The sequence below is a fragment of the Saimiri boliviensis genome, chromosome 6, assembly GCF_048565385.1.
Source record: "Saimiri boliviensis isolate mSaiBol1 chromosome 6, mSaiBol1.pri, whole genome shotgun sequence".
Lineage (NCBI taxonomy): Eukaryota > Metazoa > Chordata > Mammalia > Primates > Cebidae > Saimiri > Saimiri boliviensis.
Window position 1 is genome coordinate 82180504 of NC_133454.1, and position 18788 is coordinate 82199291.

Here is an 18788-nt window from a genome sequence, read left to right on the forward strand (position 1 = left end):
ATAATGGTGAATGTTTTTAACTTGTTGTCTGCAGCATAAACAACCAAACATCTGTACCTAGGTACAGTGCCTTTACATGGTAGTACTAACCAGGCATGACTGTTCCCAGAAATCCAGCTTCTAATTGTACTGGGGCTTGAGCTTCCTTAATACTGAGTTGGTTGGACAGCGAGTTGGAAGGGCCTGAGTTTGAGATTAGTAAAATAACTATGAAACACTAGCACTTAGAAGATGATGGAAATGGCATAGGGGGCCTCTGGTAGCCCAAGAGCACACACATCTGACATCAAGAAAAGGATATGGGGAAGAAGGGCTCAGTGGCTCATGCCTATAAACACAGCACTTTGGGAGGCCGAGGTGGGTGGATCACCTGAGGTCAGGAGTTTGAGACCAGCCTGGCCAACATGGTGAAACCCCATCTTTACTAAATTCAAATAATTAGCTGGGTAGGGTGGTGCATTCCTATAGTCCCAGCTACTTGAGAGGCTGAGGCAAGAGAATCACTTGAACCCGGGAGGTGGAGGTTGCAGTCAGCTTAGATCATGCAATTGCACTCCAGCCTGGGCAATAAGAGCAAAACTCTAAGAAAAAAAGAAAAAGAAAAGGATATGGAATCCAGGAAGCCATGTTGGCTTCGATGTGGAGCAAAGACTCACAACCTAGCGGCAGAAGTGTGTGAGAAGGTGAAGGAGTATATGAGTCTTCTCACACTGCCCATGAAGATATACCCGAGACTGGGTAATTTATACAGGATAGAGGTTTAATTGACTCACAGTTCCACATGGCTGGGGAGGCCTCACAATCATGGCTGAAAGTGAATGAGGAACAAAGTCATGTGTTACATGGTGGCAGGCAAAAAAGCTTGTGCAAGGGAACACTCATTTTTAAAACCATCAGATCTTGTGAGACTTATTCACTAACCCATGATTCAGTTATCTCCTCCTGGCCTCACCCTTGACACATGGGATTATTACAATCCAGGGTGAGATTTAGGTGGGGATACAGCAAAACCATATCAGCAGGGACCTCTTGGCAGACGGTTGTGTGTGTTTTGTTGTGGTGGTGAAATCCTGAACAGGTGGGCATCCATGAGATGCCATGTGACCTTGGCTGGCAAGGACTGGCTGGGTGTTCTCCGATTGTGAGCTCAATAGCATGCCTGGCTCACCTCTGTGTGGCCACATGCCTCTTGCTCACAGCAGTGTCTTCCTTGCTTGCAGAAAAATCACCCTTCTCAGAGGTCCCAGGCATTTCTGGTAGATTCTCTCAGAACAGCTTCTCCCTAGTCCTCCTTTCTCAGCTTCCTTAACCAGCTGCCCCATTGCTGCCTGTATTCCCTGGGTCTTTTTTCCACTTGCCCTAGCAGCAGATCTTAGTTTACGTTTTCCCAAAAGCAGATGCCGAGACAAGGGCATGGGTGGAGGGAGCTTATATGAAAGGTAACCTTAAAACGTATGAGTAACTAAGTAAGGCATGTAAGGAGGGAAGAGAGAAGTGCCAAACAAGAGTGTGTTAATAAGAGCAGCAGCTCTGTTTCAACCAGGGCTCATAGCTGGGCATTCTGAGAAACCACGTTAGCAGCACATCTCAGAATCACCCTTCCCAATTCAAGATGGCAAGGGCATTTATCCTGTGGCTCCCTCCCACTGTGGTTGAGGGTTGCCTGCGCAGGAAATAAAAACTTCCAGGTTGTGCTCCTGTGATGACAGAGAAGGAGAGAGCCTTGGGGCCAGAGGTGGCCATCAGTGTGCTAGGAGCTATCTACAGCTGCAGATGAATGCAGGTGAGCCAGAGAGCTCGGGGAAGGACCATTACCATCATCCAGAGAGACCACAGGTACAACAGCCCTGCTATAGGGACAGTGGCCATTTCGCTGCCCTGTTGATGTCGCTGCCAAGAAAATATTGGCCACCGGCAACTCTGGCCTGCCTTTTCATGACATACACTCCATCATCTCATGGGAGCACCAGCCCTTTCCAAACCTCAGAGCAAAGGTTTCCCATCCCCTGAATGAGGAGGAAGTTCCTTCCTCCCCCAGCCAAAGAGTCACCTCATTTTTTGTCCAGGATTTCCCACTTCCAGGGTGATTGATAGAGGAAACATCCTTAGGGCTCCCAAAATTATACTGTTACTCCATGGCATCAATAAGAAAGTCACAGAATCATCCAAAGTTGGGACACATTTCCCAAGGCCTCAGTTACGCACGTGTGTCCATGGTCACCTGGTTATATTTACATTCACAACACCTAGGCAGTAGGCATGACTGAGTGAGAGGTGGGATCAGCGATTCTGGGAAGATGCCTACACAACCTAACTCATCATGTCATTTGAACATGGCCCACTGACTGTTTCTTATTGAGGTCTCCTAGCTTGGGATGTCTATGTGAATTTCCTTAAGGTATGTTTTATTTGACCTATCCTTATCTTTGAGCATGTACATGTCCTGGGAACAGAAAAGGGCTGTTCTCAGGAATGAGAGTCATAAGGTTACAGGGCTCTTCCTTCTAGATATACGTAAACATATGACTGAAACAGGATATCATTCTTCAGGCTTGAGACCAAATTGTTCCCTGTGGCAATAAAGTTCCACAAGAGGGTGGTTTTGTTTTTGTGTGTGTGTGCAGTTTTCTTTCTCCCTGATAGACCCTAAAGGGTGCATTTTACACTGATCTTAATCTAACCAGATAATATACATGAAGCAAAAGCTATTTGGTTTGCTATATGCAGACTGCTGAGTTTAGAGCTATAAAAGTAAATATGTCATATTGCTGTCTTCTGGAAACTCACAGCCTGAGGTCTGGGAGGAATCAAGTAGGAGTTTGGGAAAGGTTACAGGCAACAGTGGGTATTTTGATGTTTGTTTTTTGTTGGCTTTTTTTTTTTTTTTTTTTTTTTTTTGAGGCAGGGCCTCACTCCATCACCCAGGCTGGAGTACAGTCATGGCACAGTCATGGCTCACTGCAGCCTTGACCTCTCTGGGCTCAGGAGATTTCCCATCTCAGCCTCCTAGGTAGATGTGATCACAGGTGTGTACCACCACACCCAACTAATTTTTGTATGTTTTGTAGAGATGCGATTTCACTATGTTGCCCAAGCTGGTGTCAAAATACTGGGCTCTAATGATTCACCCACCTTGGCCTCCCAAAGTGCTAGGATTAAAGGTGTGAGCCACCTCACCCAGCCAGAGGGGGGCATTTTGAATGAGGCCTTACAGAAAAAGATTCTCAACTATATGAGGGAGGAAAAAGTACGGTTTAGCCAGGATACCTTGGCCACGTAAATTAGTGGGGCATGGTGGCATCCACCTGTAATCCCAGCTACTCAGGAACCTGAGGCGGGAGGAACACTTGCGCCCAGGAGGCAGAAGATGCGGTGAGCAGAGGGAGCACTACTGTACTCCCGCCTGGGTAACAAAGTGAGACCCTGTCTCAAAAAAATAAAGAGTTCCTAGGAAGCTTCTGTTAATTTTGGTGCTAATAGAGGGAAAATGCTGTAGAGGCCAGGAACCAGTGGGTAGGTAGGTGACCATCAGGGTTGGGTGAGAGGGATGTGAAGCTAACAAAGCAAATGAGACCCAGCTCCCAGGTCGTGGTTTTGAACTGTTTTCCAACAGGAGAAACCAGGACTTCTTGGAGAAATGGCTAATTTTAGACCTGGGGCAGAGAGTATAGATGAGCCCAGAGTATCTTGAGGTGCCAAAAAGAAGTGCTAAGAAAAAATATGTATATGGAGCCGCACACTGAAAATATCCAGAACCAACCAGAGGGAGCTCCCAGTGGCCAAAGCTGGAATTATTTGAGTGAAAAAATTAATAGTAGTATTGGATTATAACACAAAGTCTAATATAAATATCCTTAAATTGATACTGATATAAATAAATAAAACTGAACAAATAAATAAATGGGAACAAAAAGACAGCTCTTCCTTATAAAAAGAATTTCAAATGCTTTACCTAGATACAACCCCTTCAAAAAGGTGGCAATTAAGTCCCCACTCTTTGAATGGCTGAATTTAGTGACAGGCTTCCTATGATTAGGGTGTGGAAGTGGGGATGGGGTGAGGGGAGGGTACAATGAAAGGGTATTTCACTTCTGTGGTCTTGCTCCCCAGCCTACCCATGAGAAAAACAGGAAAAATAAGGCAGTCCTGACCAGCGCTTCTCAAAACTGTCAAGGTCATGGTAAAAACAGGGAAGTGAAAAACCATCACAGAACAGAGGAGGCTAAGGAGAGATGAAGAAAAGAAGTGGTATCCTAGACAGTTTCCTGAAACAGAGAAAGGGCATTAGAAAAAAACTAGTGAATCCAGGTAAGATACGGAGTTTAGTTAAAATCTTTTTCTGTAAGGCCCCATTCAAAATGCCCCCTCTGGCTAGGTGAGGTGGCTCATGCCTTTAATCCCAGCATTTTGGGAGACATGTACCATAGTAATGTGAGATGTTAACAATAGAGGAAACTGAGTTCAGAGTGCATAGGAACTGTCTGTACTGTTTGTAACTTTTCAGTAAATCTAAAAACCATGCTAAAATGAAAAGACTCTAAAATAAAGAAAGAGGCTGGGTGCAGTGGCTCATACCTATAGTCCCAGCACTTTAGGAGGCTGAGGCAGGTAGATCACTTGAAGCCAGGAATTCAAGGCCAGCCTGGCCAACATGGTGAAACCTCATTTTTACTAAAATTACAAAAATTAGTGGGGCATGTGGCACATGTCTGTAATCCCAGCTACTCAGGAGGCTGAGGCCAGAGGATCACTTGAGCCCAGGAGGCAGAGATCGCTGTGAGCTGACATTGTGCCATTGCACTACGGCCTAGATGACAAAGTGAGACCCTGTCTCAAAAAAATAAAGAAAAAAATAAGATGAAGCTCACATTAGAGGTCTGTGAACTAAGAGTTTTAGACAGTATTGTTTGGGTAGTGGCAACTAGTAATGGCTTATGAGCAAAACAACACATATCAGAAATGGGGTTTTAGGAAATAGCATAGGAGCAGTATGGGGGCTGCTCAGAGACAGTGGAAGGAACTCCAGCGGAGATCTCATGAGATATGGATAGTGTCAAACTAGAGTTTGGATGGGAAAAAGCTTAGAGGACCTAGAGATGCAGGGAAGGAGTAGCTGTAGCCAGAGTAAACCAGGCTGATTCTATGTGGGGGATGTTAAATGGGGGTGACTCCATGAACCCCAAGAGGAGCTTCAACTTGAAGAGTTTGATCTTGTTGTTTTTGAGGGTCACTTTTCTATGTCCCAAAATGCTGGGCTGAAGTGGCAGCTCTGCTAAAATTGAAGCAAGAATGAAGAAACAGGAGATCTGAGCTCCAATCTTGGTTCTACCACTAAAACATACCTCTGCCACTCAGATCACGCTTCTGTAAAGTCAGGAAGGTGATTTAAAAACCTCTAGGACTGAGCTATCCAATTCCACAACCAATAGCTATGTGCAGCTGTTAAAAGCAATTAAAATAGAACATTTATTTTCTCAGTTACACCAGCTACATATGAAGTGCTCAATAGCCAAATGTAGCTAGTAGCTTCCATGTTGGACAATTTAAAAATGAACATTGCTAACATTGCTATCATAGCAGAAAGTTCTGTTGAAAGCACTACTTGAAGATCTTCCTGCTATAATCGTCTGATTTTAGGATTGTTAATATATGCTGTTATTCTTAAACTGAAAGAGGCGTTTCCTCATCTTTGAAAAACTCAAAAGATAGATGAAAGTCTTTTATTATTATTCTTTGTAAGTAATAGAGAAGCTCTCTAAAATGTCTTACTACATAGAAAAAAAAGCATGTTAGAGAACTGTGTGTGTGTGTGTGTCATGGGACATATATAATGTTTGTATGCATAGAATATTTCTGATAATAGTCATAATAAACTGTCTCTATGGAATGGGACTAGGGAACTTGGGACTGCCATGAAGAGGAGACAGTTTTCACAGCCTGCATTTTCTCTGTTTATATATTATCAGTCTTATTAAAAGTGGTTGATTGCATATGTAAATTTCAGGAGCAAAACTGAATTAACCCATCAGTAGATATCAAATAACATTTTATATATTTCAACAGCCATTTCAAGTAAAATAGAAAGAAGACTTAAATATGATAAAGACCATTAAATAAAACCTAACAGTGGACATATTAAACAGTGAAATATCAAAGATGTGGTATTAGGGACACATAGGAAATAATGGCTATTACAACGATTATAAGTGTTGTAGAGGTCCTAGTTAATATAGTAAGAAAATAGATATTCATTTAATATAGTAAGAGTTAATATAGTAAGTTAATATAGTAAGGAAATAGATCAGCAGTATGGCTGACTAGATGTTTTTAAGTGTGATATTAGTACAGCACACTTATAAAATCTGGATAAGCCTTTAAGAACATATTTTTGTATGGGATGGCTAAACTGGTGGGAAAAGGAAAGAAATTCCTCTGATTCCAAAAACAAGAAGTAAGTATAAATCCAGTGGGAGAAGTATTCATTCCTAATGGCCTATAGCCTGAAGTTTAAAGGGTCACATGTACAGGGTCAAGAGATAAATCCTGGGTAGAGTCTAAACAAGAGAGAGGGTTGGATCCGAGCTCCCTGAACAGAACCATGGTCTTGGAAGGGCAACCCTTTCAATGAGTAAACTACAAAATCTTGTCCCACAGAAAGAGGCAATAAGGATAGATTATCTTAGCCTTGGATGTGAATGTAACAGCTAAAAAGAAGTCTGCTTCAGATAATTCCTAATCAAAAGTCTGTACCTACACAGATTTAAGGCTAGGATTCACACTACTTATGTGATTTTAAAAACTCTAAATTAAAATTTCAGTTACAAGTTGTCCCAGGTTACTAGTTCCCCAAGGCAGAAGCAAACATATGTCCTTCTTTTAAAGAGGAATGAACTCTAAACCCAGACCACAAAGAACTCCCAGAGTTAAAATTCCAAGGAATATGACCTAAAAATTAGAAGTCACCAAAGACATGAGGATAAGCCACCATGAGCACTGCCAACAGAAACAATAATCTATAGATTCATCCCACAAACACTATAAATATTAGAAACTGTTCAGCTATAGGCTGAGTGTGGTGGCTCATTCCTGTAAGCCTAGCACTTTGGTAAGCCAAAGTGAGAGGATTGTTTGAGCCCAGGAGTTCGAGACTAGCATGGGCAACATGGCAAGACCCCATCTCTATTTAAAAAAAAAAAAAAAAGAAGAAGAAGAAAGAAAAGAAAAAGAAAAAGTATTCAGTTATAGAATATAAAATGTTTATGCTTAATATGCCAAAACAAATGTTTTAAAAGACTTGAAAAATGACAAAATAAGAAACTGTTAGGACTGGACAGGTAGATATGAAAAACAACCAAATAGAGCTTCTAGAAATGAGAAAGCGTGAATAATAATGAAACTAGAAACCTCAATGTATTAGATACAGCTAAAGAAGGAATTCATGAACCAGAAAAAAGCACTCAAGAAATTATCCAGAATCCAGTATAGAGAGACAACAGGATAGAAAACGAGAAAGAGAATTTGAAAACATAGGGTTTATTCTAAGTAGATCCAACATAAATGACTAGTTGGAATTCTAGAAGAAGAAAAGAAAATGGAGTAAATATTTAAAGAAAACATAATGAGAATTTTCTAGAATTGATGAAAGATATGAATCCTCAGATTCAGGGAGCTCAGTGAATCAATCCTAAATAGGATAAGTAGTGATGAATCTACACCTACACACTTTACAGTGAAACCTAAGAACACTAAAGACAAATGATTAAAAGCATAGAGGAAAAAATAGATTATTTATAAAAGAATAACAGACTGAAAGCTGTCTTTCACAAGGAAAATAAAAAAGCCAAATGATTAATATTGAAGATATCAAAGCACTTTGATATCTTTAAAGTGCTAACAAAAACAATCAACTGTAAGTTCATACATGACCAAAAAAGTGTGCTTTAAAAATGAGGAGAGGCCGGGCTCGGTGGCTCACGCCTGTAATCCCAGCACTTTGGGAGGCTGAGGTTAAGTAGATCGCCTATGCTCAGGAGTTGGAGACCAGCCTGATCAACATGGTGAAACCCCGTTTCTACTAAAAATAAAAGAATTAGCCAGGCGATAGTGGAACGTGCCTGTAATCCCAGCTAAATGGGAGGGTGAGGCAGGAGAATCACTTGAACCCAGGAGGTGGAGGATGCAGTGAGCCGAGATTGTGCATCTCAGCCTGAGTTACAGAGCAAAACTCTGTCTCCAAAAAAAAAAAAGTGAGGAGAAAATAAAGGCATTTTCAATGAACACAAATGAGAGAGTTTACTACCAATAGACCCCCTTAAAGGAATTTCTAAAGAATGTACAATAAGAAAGAAAATGAACCCCCCCCAAAACATCTAAAATGCAATAAATAATGAACAAAGATTATCATGGTGGGTAGATCAAAGCCATATCTAAATGAACATAAAATAATCACAATAATTTCTAATTTATTAATTAAAATAATTAAGATAGAATCAGAATCCCATACAACTTTAGCACATAAATCAGGAATTATGTGATTGGAGTCAAAGTGTGCCATGGTCTTTATATTGTATAGTGTATGGGCAAAGATAATAATTAGCATAATTTATTAAATACGAATGATAAATTTTCTATCTTAAATACTGAAATAATAGAGTATATAACCTCCTTACTAATAATGGGGAGACAATGGAATGAGAAAGAATGAAAACATTAATCCAAAAAATGGCAAGGATGGAAGGGGGAGAAGATTCGGAAAACCTGCTAAAAAGGAAGTTCAGAATAGGCTGGTAGAAGTGAATCCAAGTACACTGGTAAAAATCAGTATCAGACTAAATAACAAAACAAAATCTTGCCAACTACTATATACCAGACACAGTTTTGTTTTGTTTTGTTTTGAGACAGGATCTTGCTCTGCTGCCCAGGCTGGAGTGCAATGGTACGATCACAGCTGATTGTAGTCTCTACCTCCTGGGCTCAAAAGCAATCCTCCCTTCTCAGCCTTCCAAGTAGCTGGGACTATGGGTGTGCACCGTGATTCCCCAGCTAAGTTTCTTCTTATATTTTGTACAGGCAGGGTCTCAATATGTTGCCCAGCTGATCACCAACTTCTGGCTTCAAGCAGTCCTCCTGCCTCAGCTTCCCAAAGTGCTGAGATTACAGGCATAGAGCAACTGCACCCAGCCAAGATAGTTTTAATAAATGAGGGACACGCAAAGGTTGAAAGAAAAAGGGTGGAAATAATTATGTATGCTAGACTAATTTTTTAAAAGCTGGGGTAACTATTTTACCTCATACAAAATAGACTGTAAGGCAAAAAGCATTACTACAGAGAGTCACTGCATATAAATAAGAAATTAAAGTCACGACAAAAATATAGAAATTTTAAAGTTATATGCACTTTTGTATATTAAATATTTAAAAATTAACAATGACAATCATTACTGCAAGAAGTTGACAAACCTATCATAGCAGTAGTTTTTAACATACTTCTCTTGACATATTAAGAAAAAAGTTCATAGAGAATATTTGAATAATACAGCTAATCAGCTCTAATTAATCTTCATATAGTATATGAAACCCCGCAAACTGTATTTCTTTCAACTGCTCATGGAATAATTACAAAATTTGACTATATTCATAAAGCAAATCTCAACAAATTAGTATACAGATGAAATTCTCTGACTACGATGCAAGTTTCCCTCCTAATATACTTGGAGACAAAAGTATTTTTTAAACAACTCAGGAATTGCTCATAATGGAAAGAGTATGTTACATATTTTAGTTCTTGAAGGGTGGTTACAGTAATATAGTGTGGTATATATGACAGTTGTGTTTGTTAGAACATTTCAGTTCTCCTACCGTTCAGGGTAATTGAGTTTATTCTGCCTTGTCTTTATGCTTCAGAACTTTTTGAAGACTGTTTCATTGTTTTCTAAATACAATCTCTTCAAAAGCAAATTCGGATAATATCTTCGAAAACAACTCAAAGATTCACAAAATAATCCACCTGAGAAAATTTTCTAAATTACATCCTATCAATTTCAAAATCATGCCTAATACTTATGAAGAGTTAAACTAGTTATGAACAATTTGTGTAACTATGGAGACATGAGAGAAACAGTTTCCTGGAAGAATAAAACTTCAGCAATAGAGAATTTTATGGAATTAACTGAAAGTAGCCCATGAAAGAACATTATCTTTAAACCCTTAGTAATGTTGAGTAAATTACTGTTGAGCTATAGAAATATTTGAATGGGCCTCTTATATTTTAATGGTTGAATACCTTAAAAATAAAGGAGGGGGTGGGAACAGCAGAAAAAGTTCTCAAATTAATCTTTTATTTAAAATGTTAGAAAATTAAACTATGTGACGTAAGCCTGCAAAATAGAGATAACAGTGTTTTCTTGCATACTCAGAAAATGCTGAAGACTCAAACAGCAATCGGACTAATAAAGGGATTTCGTAAAATGACAATATATTAGGAAAAAATCTGTAAGACAATAGCTTTCATGTTTACCAGCACACACACACACAAGATGTTTATTGCAACTTTATTACAAATAGGGAAAATGTGGGCTGTAACCTGGCTGTATGTCAAGGGAATGATTGAATAAGTTATAAGTCATATAAAAAAAAAGTCATATAATGCATTATGCAGTTTTGAAAAATAATGAGTTATATTCATATGTATTGACCTAGAAAGACTTATGATATATATGAATGGGAAAAAGCCAATAGCAAAAATATGTATATACTACAATCTCATTTTTATTAAAAGAGAAAGACAAAGCCAGGTGTGGTGGCTCATGCCTGTAATCCCAGAACTTTGGGAGGCTGAGGCAGGTGGATCACTTGAGGCCAGGAGTTCGAGACCAGCCTGACCAACATGGTGAAACCCTATCTCTACTAAAAATGTAAAAATTAGCTGGGTGTGGTGGTGCATGCCTGTAATCCCAGCTACTCAAGAGGCTGAGACAGGAGAATCACTTGAATCCTGGAGGCAGAGGTTGCAGTAAGCCAAGACTGTGCCACTGCACTCCAGCTTGGGTGACAGAACGAGACTCCACCTCAAAAATAAATAAATAAAAGAGAGAAAGAATATTGTGTATGTGTGTTTTAATAAGGATTACTTCAAGATATATTTTTATGCAAATCCACTTAATACCAATATCAATGCCTAAAATAAAATATGCAACAGCAAAAATTAAAAGCAAGAATATAAATCCAAAGCATAATGACTAAAATGGAAAGAAGTAAAGCAGAATTACATTTTATAAAACATTTGCAATGCAAAACAAAGCCACAAAAATGCTTCTCCTAAATAAGAAATACCAGATGCTTAAAAACAAAAAACACCAGAGGGAAAAAATTTAATTTTAGGAAGAATGCACTACAATTTTAGTATCATAGACTAGTTAAATATATTAGTGGAAACAGAAAAACAATGGACTCTTTAGTAGGTAAAGTGTGAAATCCAATAATGGAAAACACATTTCTCTATACTCTTAATGCCTCTGACACTAAATGTGTGGGTTTTCCACACTAAGCAATTTTCCAGTTCTCTATGGACACCAACAGGGTGTCCTACAATTTAATTTTAATACCACTGGCCCAAAGTTAGCACAGCCCTTGCAGGTTAAGGACTCAGTGCCACAAGCATGTCCCCACTTCAGCTGGCATTCGCCGAGTTCAGATCTCCCATACTTCTGACCAACTAGCTGTAATAGATCAGGGGTTTCCACAACTCCTTCCTCGGATATGATTATTTGCTAGAATGGCACACAGAACGCAGGAAGGTTTACTAGTCTGTTACAAAGGATAAAACTCAGAATCAGCCAAAAGGAAGAGATGCATAGGGCATGGTTTGCGGGAGAGGCACAGAGCTTCCGTGCCTCATCATGTGCACAACCCTCCAGCACCTTCACGTATTTACCAACCAGGAAGCTCTCTGATCCTTTTTGGCCAGAGTTTTTATGGAAGTGTCATTAAGTAGGCATAAGTGATTAAATCACTGGCCATTGGTAGTTAACCTCCAGCTTCCCTCCCCTTTCTCCTGGGTGGGGGGTATGTTCCAATACTTAGGGAGGCTGAATGTTCCAATCCACTTAGTTCTCCTGGCAATCAGCTCCCCTATCCTTAGAGCTTTCCAAAAGTTGTCTCATTAACCTAAAACTCAGATGTAGGTGAAGGGGGCTTGTTATGAATAACAAAAGATGTTCCTTTCACCTTAATCACTTCAGAGCTTTTTCGGGAACTGGGAACATAACAAAAGATGCTACTATCATCTTATGTTTCAGAAAGTTACAGGGGTTTTAGAAGTTCTGTGCTAGCAAGGGGGTCAAGGAGACTAGATATCTTTCTTACTGTGTCATACCAGTTTTTACAAAACAGGAATCAAATAGACCACCGTGCAAGAAAAAGTTATTGACCTAGAAAACAGACTCAGAGACCTAAGCTGAAAATCTATTCAATGCCAGGTTTTAAACACGAACGTTTATAGACAATGATGTCATACAGCAGAGCTAGCAAATGAGCGGCCCCTCCTCACTCCTTGCCTCCCCACCCATTCCACAACAGTAATCAATAATCTTTCCCTGCAATATTTTCCTCTGAGCCAAGACAAGACCAGAAGGTTCTTACCCTAGCATTTTGGGCAGCCTCTATCCAACACTTGTAGTTACAAAGTAAGATTAAAACAATTTGCTTCTATAGAGACAATTACATCATCCAAAAGTAATGGGAAAATAAAATAAAACAACTTGTTATTTTTTCATTAAGAGAGGATCCAAGGTAAAAATTCAGCCTAAAAATGGATAAGGCACACACAAGATCTCCTCAAGATGTAAGAGGAAGACGTATAGCTATATTCTTATTAAATCCCTGAACTATAGAGATAAAGATGACTTGAAGCAACTAAAGAGAACATTTCAGGCCATCACAGGTAAGAATAGCTTGAGATTATCCTGCTGAGGTGCTTAAAAGAATTCATAAATCCACAGAACCTGCAGAAATTCTCCAGTGGGCAACTTTATCTTCAAAGAATAACCCAAGGGTTATTTGGCTTAAATAAGCCACAGTTACTTAAAAATAAATATGCCCGTAATCCCAGCACTTTGGGAGGCTGAGGCAGGCGGATGTTGAGGTCAGAATATCAAGACCATCCTGGATAACACTGTGAAATCCTTTCTCTACTAAAAATACAAAAAATTAGCTGGGCATGGTGGCACATGCCTGTAGTCCCAGCTACCTGGGAGGCTAAGGCAGAAGAATCGCTTGAACCCGGGAGGCAGAAGTTGCAGTGAGCCAAGATCTTACCACTGCACTCCAGCCTGGGCAACACAGCAAGACTCTGTCTCAAATAAATAAATGAATAAATAATAAAGCAAGCAAACAAGCATTAGGGGAAACATTGATACATAGTAAAATTTGTTTGTATAGCAGCCCTTAAAAATTAAGGGAAAAGACACTTTAAATGTGTCAATCTAAAATGAATTCTGGAGAACTGATTAGGCGAGTCCCAGTGGTAGGCAACCCATTTCCTGTTAAGGAGTCCAGAGTTGTTTTGCTCTTTGTAATAAACAAATTTTATATTAATAAAACGAATAGACTGTTTTTCCTTTTCAGAATTAAGTTGTGTCATTGCATACAAAAACCATTGCTTTTAAAACACACCATTATATAAGTCATATAAGTATCACTCAGAAAGAGAAAAATCACTTTAAACTTACTCAATGCTTTCTTGTTGCTGGGAATTTTTATTTTATACTTTTTGAAGGTACTCATGTGGGCTTATTGAGACATGTAAGTAATCATACTATGAAGAGCTATGAGCAAGTTCACGCACATAGAGAAAGTGATAACTCTTAGACCTTCCACCTAGCTGGCAGTCATTGTAGGATGCCAGTAAGACACAACCTGACTTTAAGGATGTTAAAATGTGAAAAATATATGCCTTAGAATTAATTAAATATGACACAGTAAGTAAGTTACCTTCCAGGTGAGTTTAAAAGGAAAGAAGATACTTAGATAAATATGATTGGACGTGACACAGACTGTACTGTGGGAATGTATAAAATATCTTGACTAACTCTACAGAGAAGGCTTTCCAGTCGGGGCACAGAGATGTCCTTGGAGAAGGCAGACTTGAAAAGGCGAAAACTCCAGAATGATAGAAGAGTTCAAATATGACAGGCTAGGTTAAACGCTCCTGGGATCTGGGAATTCAAGACATCATCACGAGGCTGTCACAGTGCTGATGCTGCTGGTGCCACCATAAGGTGATGGGGGACAGCAGTGTCCCTCTGCTGGTAGGCACTCAGTATCTATTATTTGGAGAGTGCATGAGTGCATGGGAGACTGAATAACTGAATAAGTGCATGTGGTCTGGGGCCCAGCGTAACAGCTGTTCTCTTTTCTCTTGTCACCCTCAGAGAAACTTGAGAGTGAGAAGCTAAATGTTGCTGAGGTTACCCAGTCAGAGATTGCTCAAAAGCAAAAACTGCAGACTGTCCTGGAGAAGATCAATGAAACCCTGAAACTTCCTCCCAGGAGCATCAAGTGGAATGTGGATTGTGAGTTGAACAAAGGGAAGAGACACCACTAAACAATGCCTGTGGTCCCTGTCCTGAGGCTTCCCCAAGAAGCCATCCATAAGCTTGGCAGGCTTCAGGGTAGGGGGGTCAAACTCATCTGTCTTTGAACAAGATACCCTGCTTCCTTAGAACTTGGAAGAAGTTCCATACATACCTTTGGGGAAAAATAACAAAATGTCTAAATCTCATGTTTCTCTTCTGTAAAAGGCTTTCCATAGAAACCTCATGTGAAATGGGGACAGGAAAGAAACTCATTCACTGAGCTACTTCTAAGTCTCAGCACAACCTTTTGAGAAAGCTGTTGTCCACAGTTTGGAGAGGCTTTGGGAAGATGAGGTCCCCACATTCACACAGCTGAGAAGCAGGGAGCAAGGATTCAGCTCTGTCTTTTCTAAAGCCCATGCCCTTCCAACCTCCTTTCATTTTCTAGAAAGAACAAAGATATGGCTGAGATCACACACACTGGGACAGGATTTTAAAATTCAGCTTTTCACAACTAACATAGCTCAGAGACCTCAGAAAGCATAATTATTAGTTTATAATTATTATTATTTGTTTATAAATTATTAGTTCATTTGCTGCTTCAAAGGCCTGGTGTCTTTGTGGACTCAATGAGTCCCTTTCAGAATTAATCTGCAGATAAGGTGAATCTAGGAGCAACAACTAGATTCCAAAGTTGTGTTTTTTATTCTAATAGATAAAAATACAAATTTAAGGCCGGGTGTGGTGGCTCACGCTTGTAATCCTAGCACTTTGGGAGGCCGAGGTGGGTGGATCACCTGAGGTCAGGAGTTGAAGACCAGCCTGGCCATCATGGTGAAACCCCATCTTTAAAAAAAAAAAAAAGAAAAGAAAAATACAGATTTAGATTAATAAAAGGTTAGACTGTGTTTTGCCTTTAAATATTAAGGGATTAAGTACTGTGCTTTTTCGTGTCTAATTTATATAATTTAAGATCAACAGCCCCCTACAAAAAAAAAAAATAACTTTCAAACTTGGGAAAGAAAAAGGAATCTTTACCTCAAACTTAGGAATCCGGTAACAGCCAGTCACACTCTCTCCAGCAGGTCTCTAACATCTGACATTGGGGCTGAGACACCAAGTGCCTCCTAAGCATAATTACACATTTTCATGCACAGAGTGATCAGCAGCTTTGCACAGCAGCATGGCGCCAGAAACAGGTCATTCCCTGCCTGCAGAGGGAGACACCTGAGGACAGGAGCAGGGAAGGCCGTGCTCTAGGCCCTAGATGGTATCAGGGAGAGGGGCTCCGTTTCCCTGTGCTCCAGGAATTCTAGTAGTGTCAATGGGGTGGAACAAGGGAGGGCAGGGAGGTTGATGACTAGTTTGGGAAATGTGTCTGCATTTTATAAGTCCACAATAGTCATGAACATTAGAGAGAAGCCCTCTAATGAAGACGGCTGCTTAGTTTTTTTTGATCCTATCTCCCACTCCTTTGAATATGGACCAACTACCTGTACCCTCCAAAAAAATAAGTCAGACATCATTTAACTTATCATGGCACCCAATTTGGGAAAGGCTGAGATAGAAGAATAGCCTGTTAAAGCCACATCTCTCCAGTGGCTTTGAATGATTTGTTTGGTGTATGCTTACTTTAATTTCTTACAGGGAAATGTGTGCAAGAAAAATCATTACTCATAGTACCATGCTAATCTAGCTGTTTTCCTTTGTTTCATTTGATACTAGTCACATCACTGCATCATTTAGCTTGGTCGAGTCATATACACTTTCTTTTTCTTTTTTTGAGCTGGAGTCTCTCTCTGTCACCCAGGCTGGAGTGCAGTGGTACGATCTGGGCTCACTGCAACCTTCACCTCCCGGGTTCAAGTGATTCTCCTGCCTCAGCCTCCTGAGTAGCTGGGATTACAGGCGTGCCCACCACACCTGGCTAATTTCTGTGTTTTTAGTAGAGATGGGGTTTTGCCATGTTGGCCAGGCTGGTCTTGAACTCCTGACCTCAGGTGATCCACCCGCCTTGGCCTCCCAAAGTGCCAGGATTACAGGTGTTAGCCACTGCGCCCGGCCCAAGTCATATACACTTTTGTGTGTTGTTATTTTTTTCTTGCTTTTACATCACACATATTTTCTACATTTCCTTTGGTCTTTGTAGTTAAAATTTTTGATAGCTGTTTCTATTTCATAGGGTAGACATCCTGTAGTTAACTTAAACCCTAGGTTGATACTGATCCTTCTAGGATGTTTCCCAACCTATTTCTAATATCAGATAGCACCAAACTGAATGTCTTAGCTTGTGCCTCTTTTCGCTTCTCTTGAATTCCTCCCTTTATATAGATTTCTAGAACTGAGATGGATTACTGGGTCAGAGGGAATAATTACCTCAGTGGCTAGCTCCCTGTGATGCGTTGGGGCTTTTGAAGAGCTGGGCTTGTTTACAAAGTCACAGTGGCTTGTTCCATAAGGAATGTGGCAGGCACACCTCCTGGGGAAAAGCCCTGTCTCCTCCTGTCTCAGTTACCTTCCCTGGATGTAGACCTGGGGACACTGTGGTGCCTCTCTGCTCAGGATGAGGGTGGTAGGGACAGGCTGCTGAGTTACCAAGGCTCTTGATCTGGGGCTTTAGAGATTTCTTCCTTTTTTTCCCCCTAATTCACAACAGTAATTTTCATTATTAAAAATTTAGAAAGTGTAACTAAAATTTAAATACATTTAACATATTTATGATGCTTATTGTATGTCTTGTATCTGTGTAATCTTCACTCACCCATCTGAAGTAAGAATTCATTTATGACCGTGTTACAGATGGGAAAATTGGGGCATAGAGAGGTTAAGAAACTATGAATGTAAACTTTATGAGGGCAGGGACTTTTGTCTTTTCACTGCCCACCTGGAGACAAGAGCCACAAACATTGTACTGTGTTCTGCAAGTTCTGTGTGTATGTGTCTGTACATGTGTAATAAGTAAATAGCATATAATACTTTGTATATGTATATATATAAAACATGATTTTTAACAAAAATGAGATCAACCTGTTTATGTTGTTTAGAAGATAAGTATATTAACAAATCATTAACTATTCTTCTGTATGTCACTTTTAATATTATATAACATGACATGTATGGATCTATCATAATCTATTTAACTGAAAATTGATTTTTAGATTGCTTTCCATTTTCCCACTGATATCATCAATACAGCTGGATGCATTCTCCCTGCTTGTAGCCATAATTAATTCTTTAGGATAAATACCCAAGAGTGGTATTTGAGGGCCAAAGGGGTGAGAGCATTTTTAAGGTCATAATACATAATGTTAAATTGCCTCCAGAAAAATTACACCAATTTCTGTTTCCACCACAGGACATGTTTGGAAGACTATTTCTAACTCAGCAGCTCCATTTTAAATACTGCTCTCCAGCCCTGCAGTGACACTCTTAGCCTTGCAGCTGCGGTTCCTGGCTTGCGTAGTGAGACCTGGGCGCTTGCTCTTATCCCACATGTTGCCATCCTGACTTGAGTGCAGGCACATGTTGGCCTCAGCTTCTGTTGAACACCAGGGAGAAAACTCCCAGGAGACATTTTGAGAGGCAGCAATGATGAGGGTACACAAACAGTGGGTAGAATTTGTTTTAATTTAAACAAATTAAATGATGATGATGAGGGTGCACAGTAGATAGAATTTGTTTTAATTGAAAAAATGGCATATTTTTATTCTAAAGAATATTTCAAAATAGAAAAAAAGGCCGGGTGCTGGCACCTGTAATCTCAGCATTTGGGAGGCCAAGATGGGTGGATCACATGAGGTCGGGAGTTCGAGACCAGCCTGACCAACATGGTAAAACCCTGTCTCTACTAAAAACACAAAAATTAGCCAGGCGTGGTGGCGTGTACTTGTAATCCCAGCTACTCAGGAGGCTGAGGCAGGAGAATCACGTGAACCCAGGAGAAGGAGTTTGCAGTGAGCCGAGATTGTGCCACTGCACTCCAGCCCAGGCAACAAGAACAAAACTCCATCTCAGGAAAAAAAAAAAAAACAAAAAAACTATCTTTCCACTCTAGCATAACTATTTTTGTTTTTTAAAATGTATTTCTTTCCAAATGTTGGTCACAAGCATATATTTATGTGTGTCTATGTATATATACATACATATATATATACTTTTATGTATGTATATATCCATAAATGCAAACCTTACAGCTATATATTACACACATATACA

General features: G+C 39.8%; 1 protein-coding gene across 1 annotated transcript in view; it reads left to right on the forward strand.

Moving 5' to 3' along the window:
* Window positions 1–18788, forward strand: part of PARVA (parvin alpha) — a 154623-nt gene that overhangs the window by 106077 nt on the left and 29758 nt on the right. The window contains exon 5 of the mRNA XM_003919842.4: window positions 14430–14570. Within this exon, the coding sequence (XP_003919891.2) occupies window positions 14430–14570 (141 nt within the window). The remainder of the gene's footprint in view (window positions 1–14429; window positions 14571–18788) is intronic.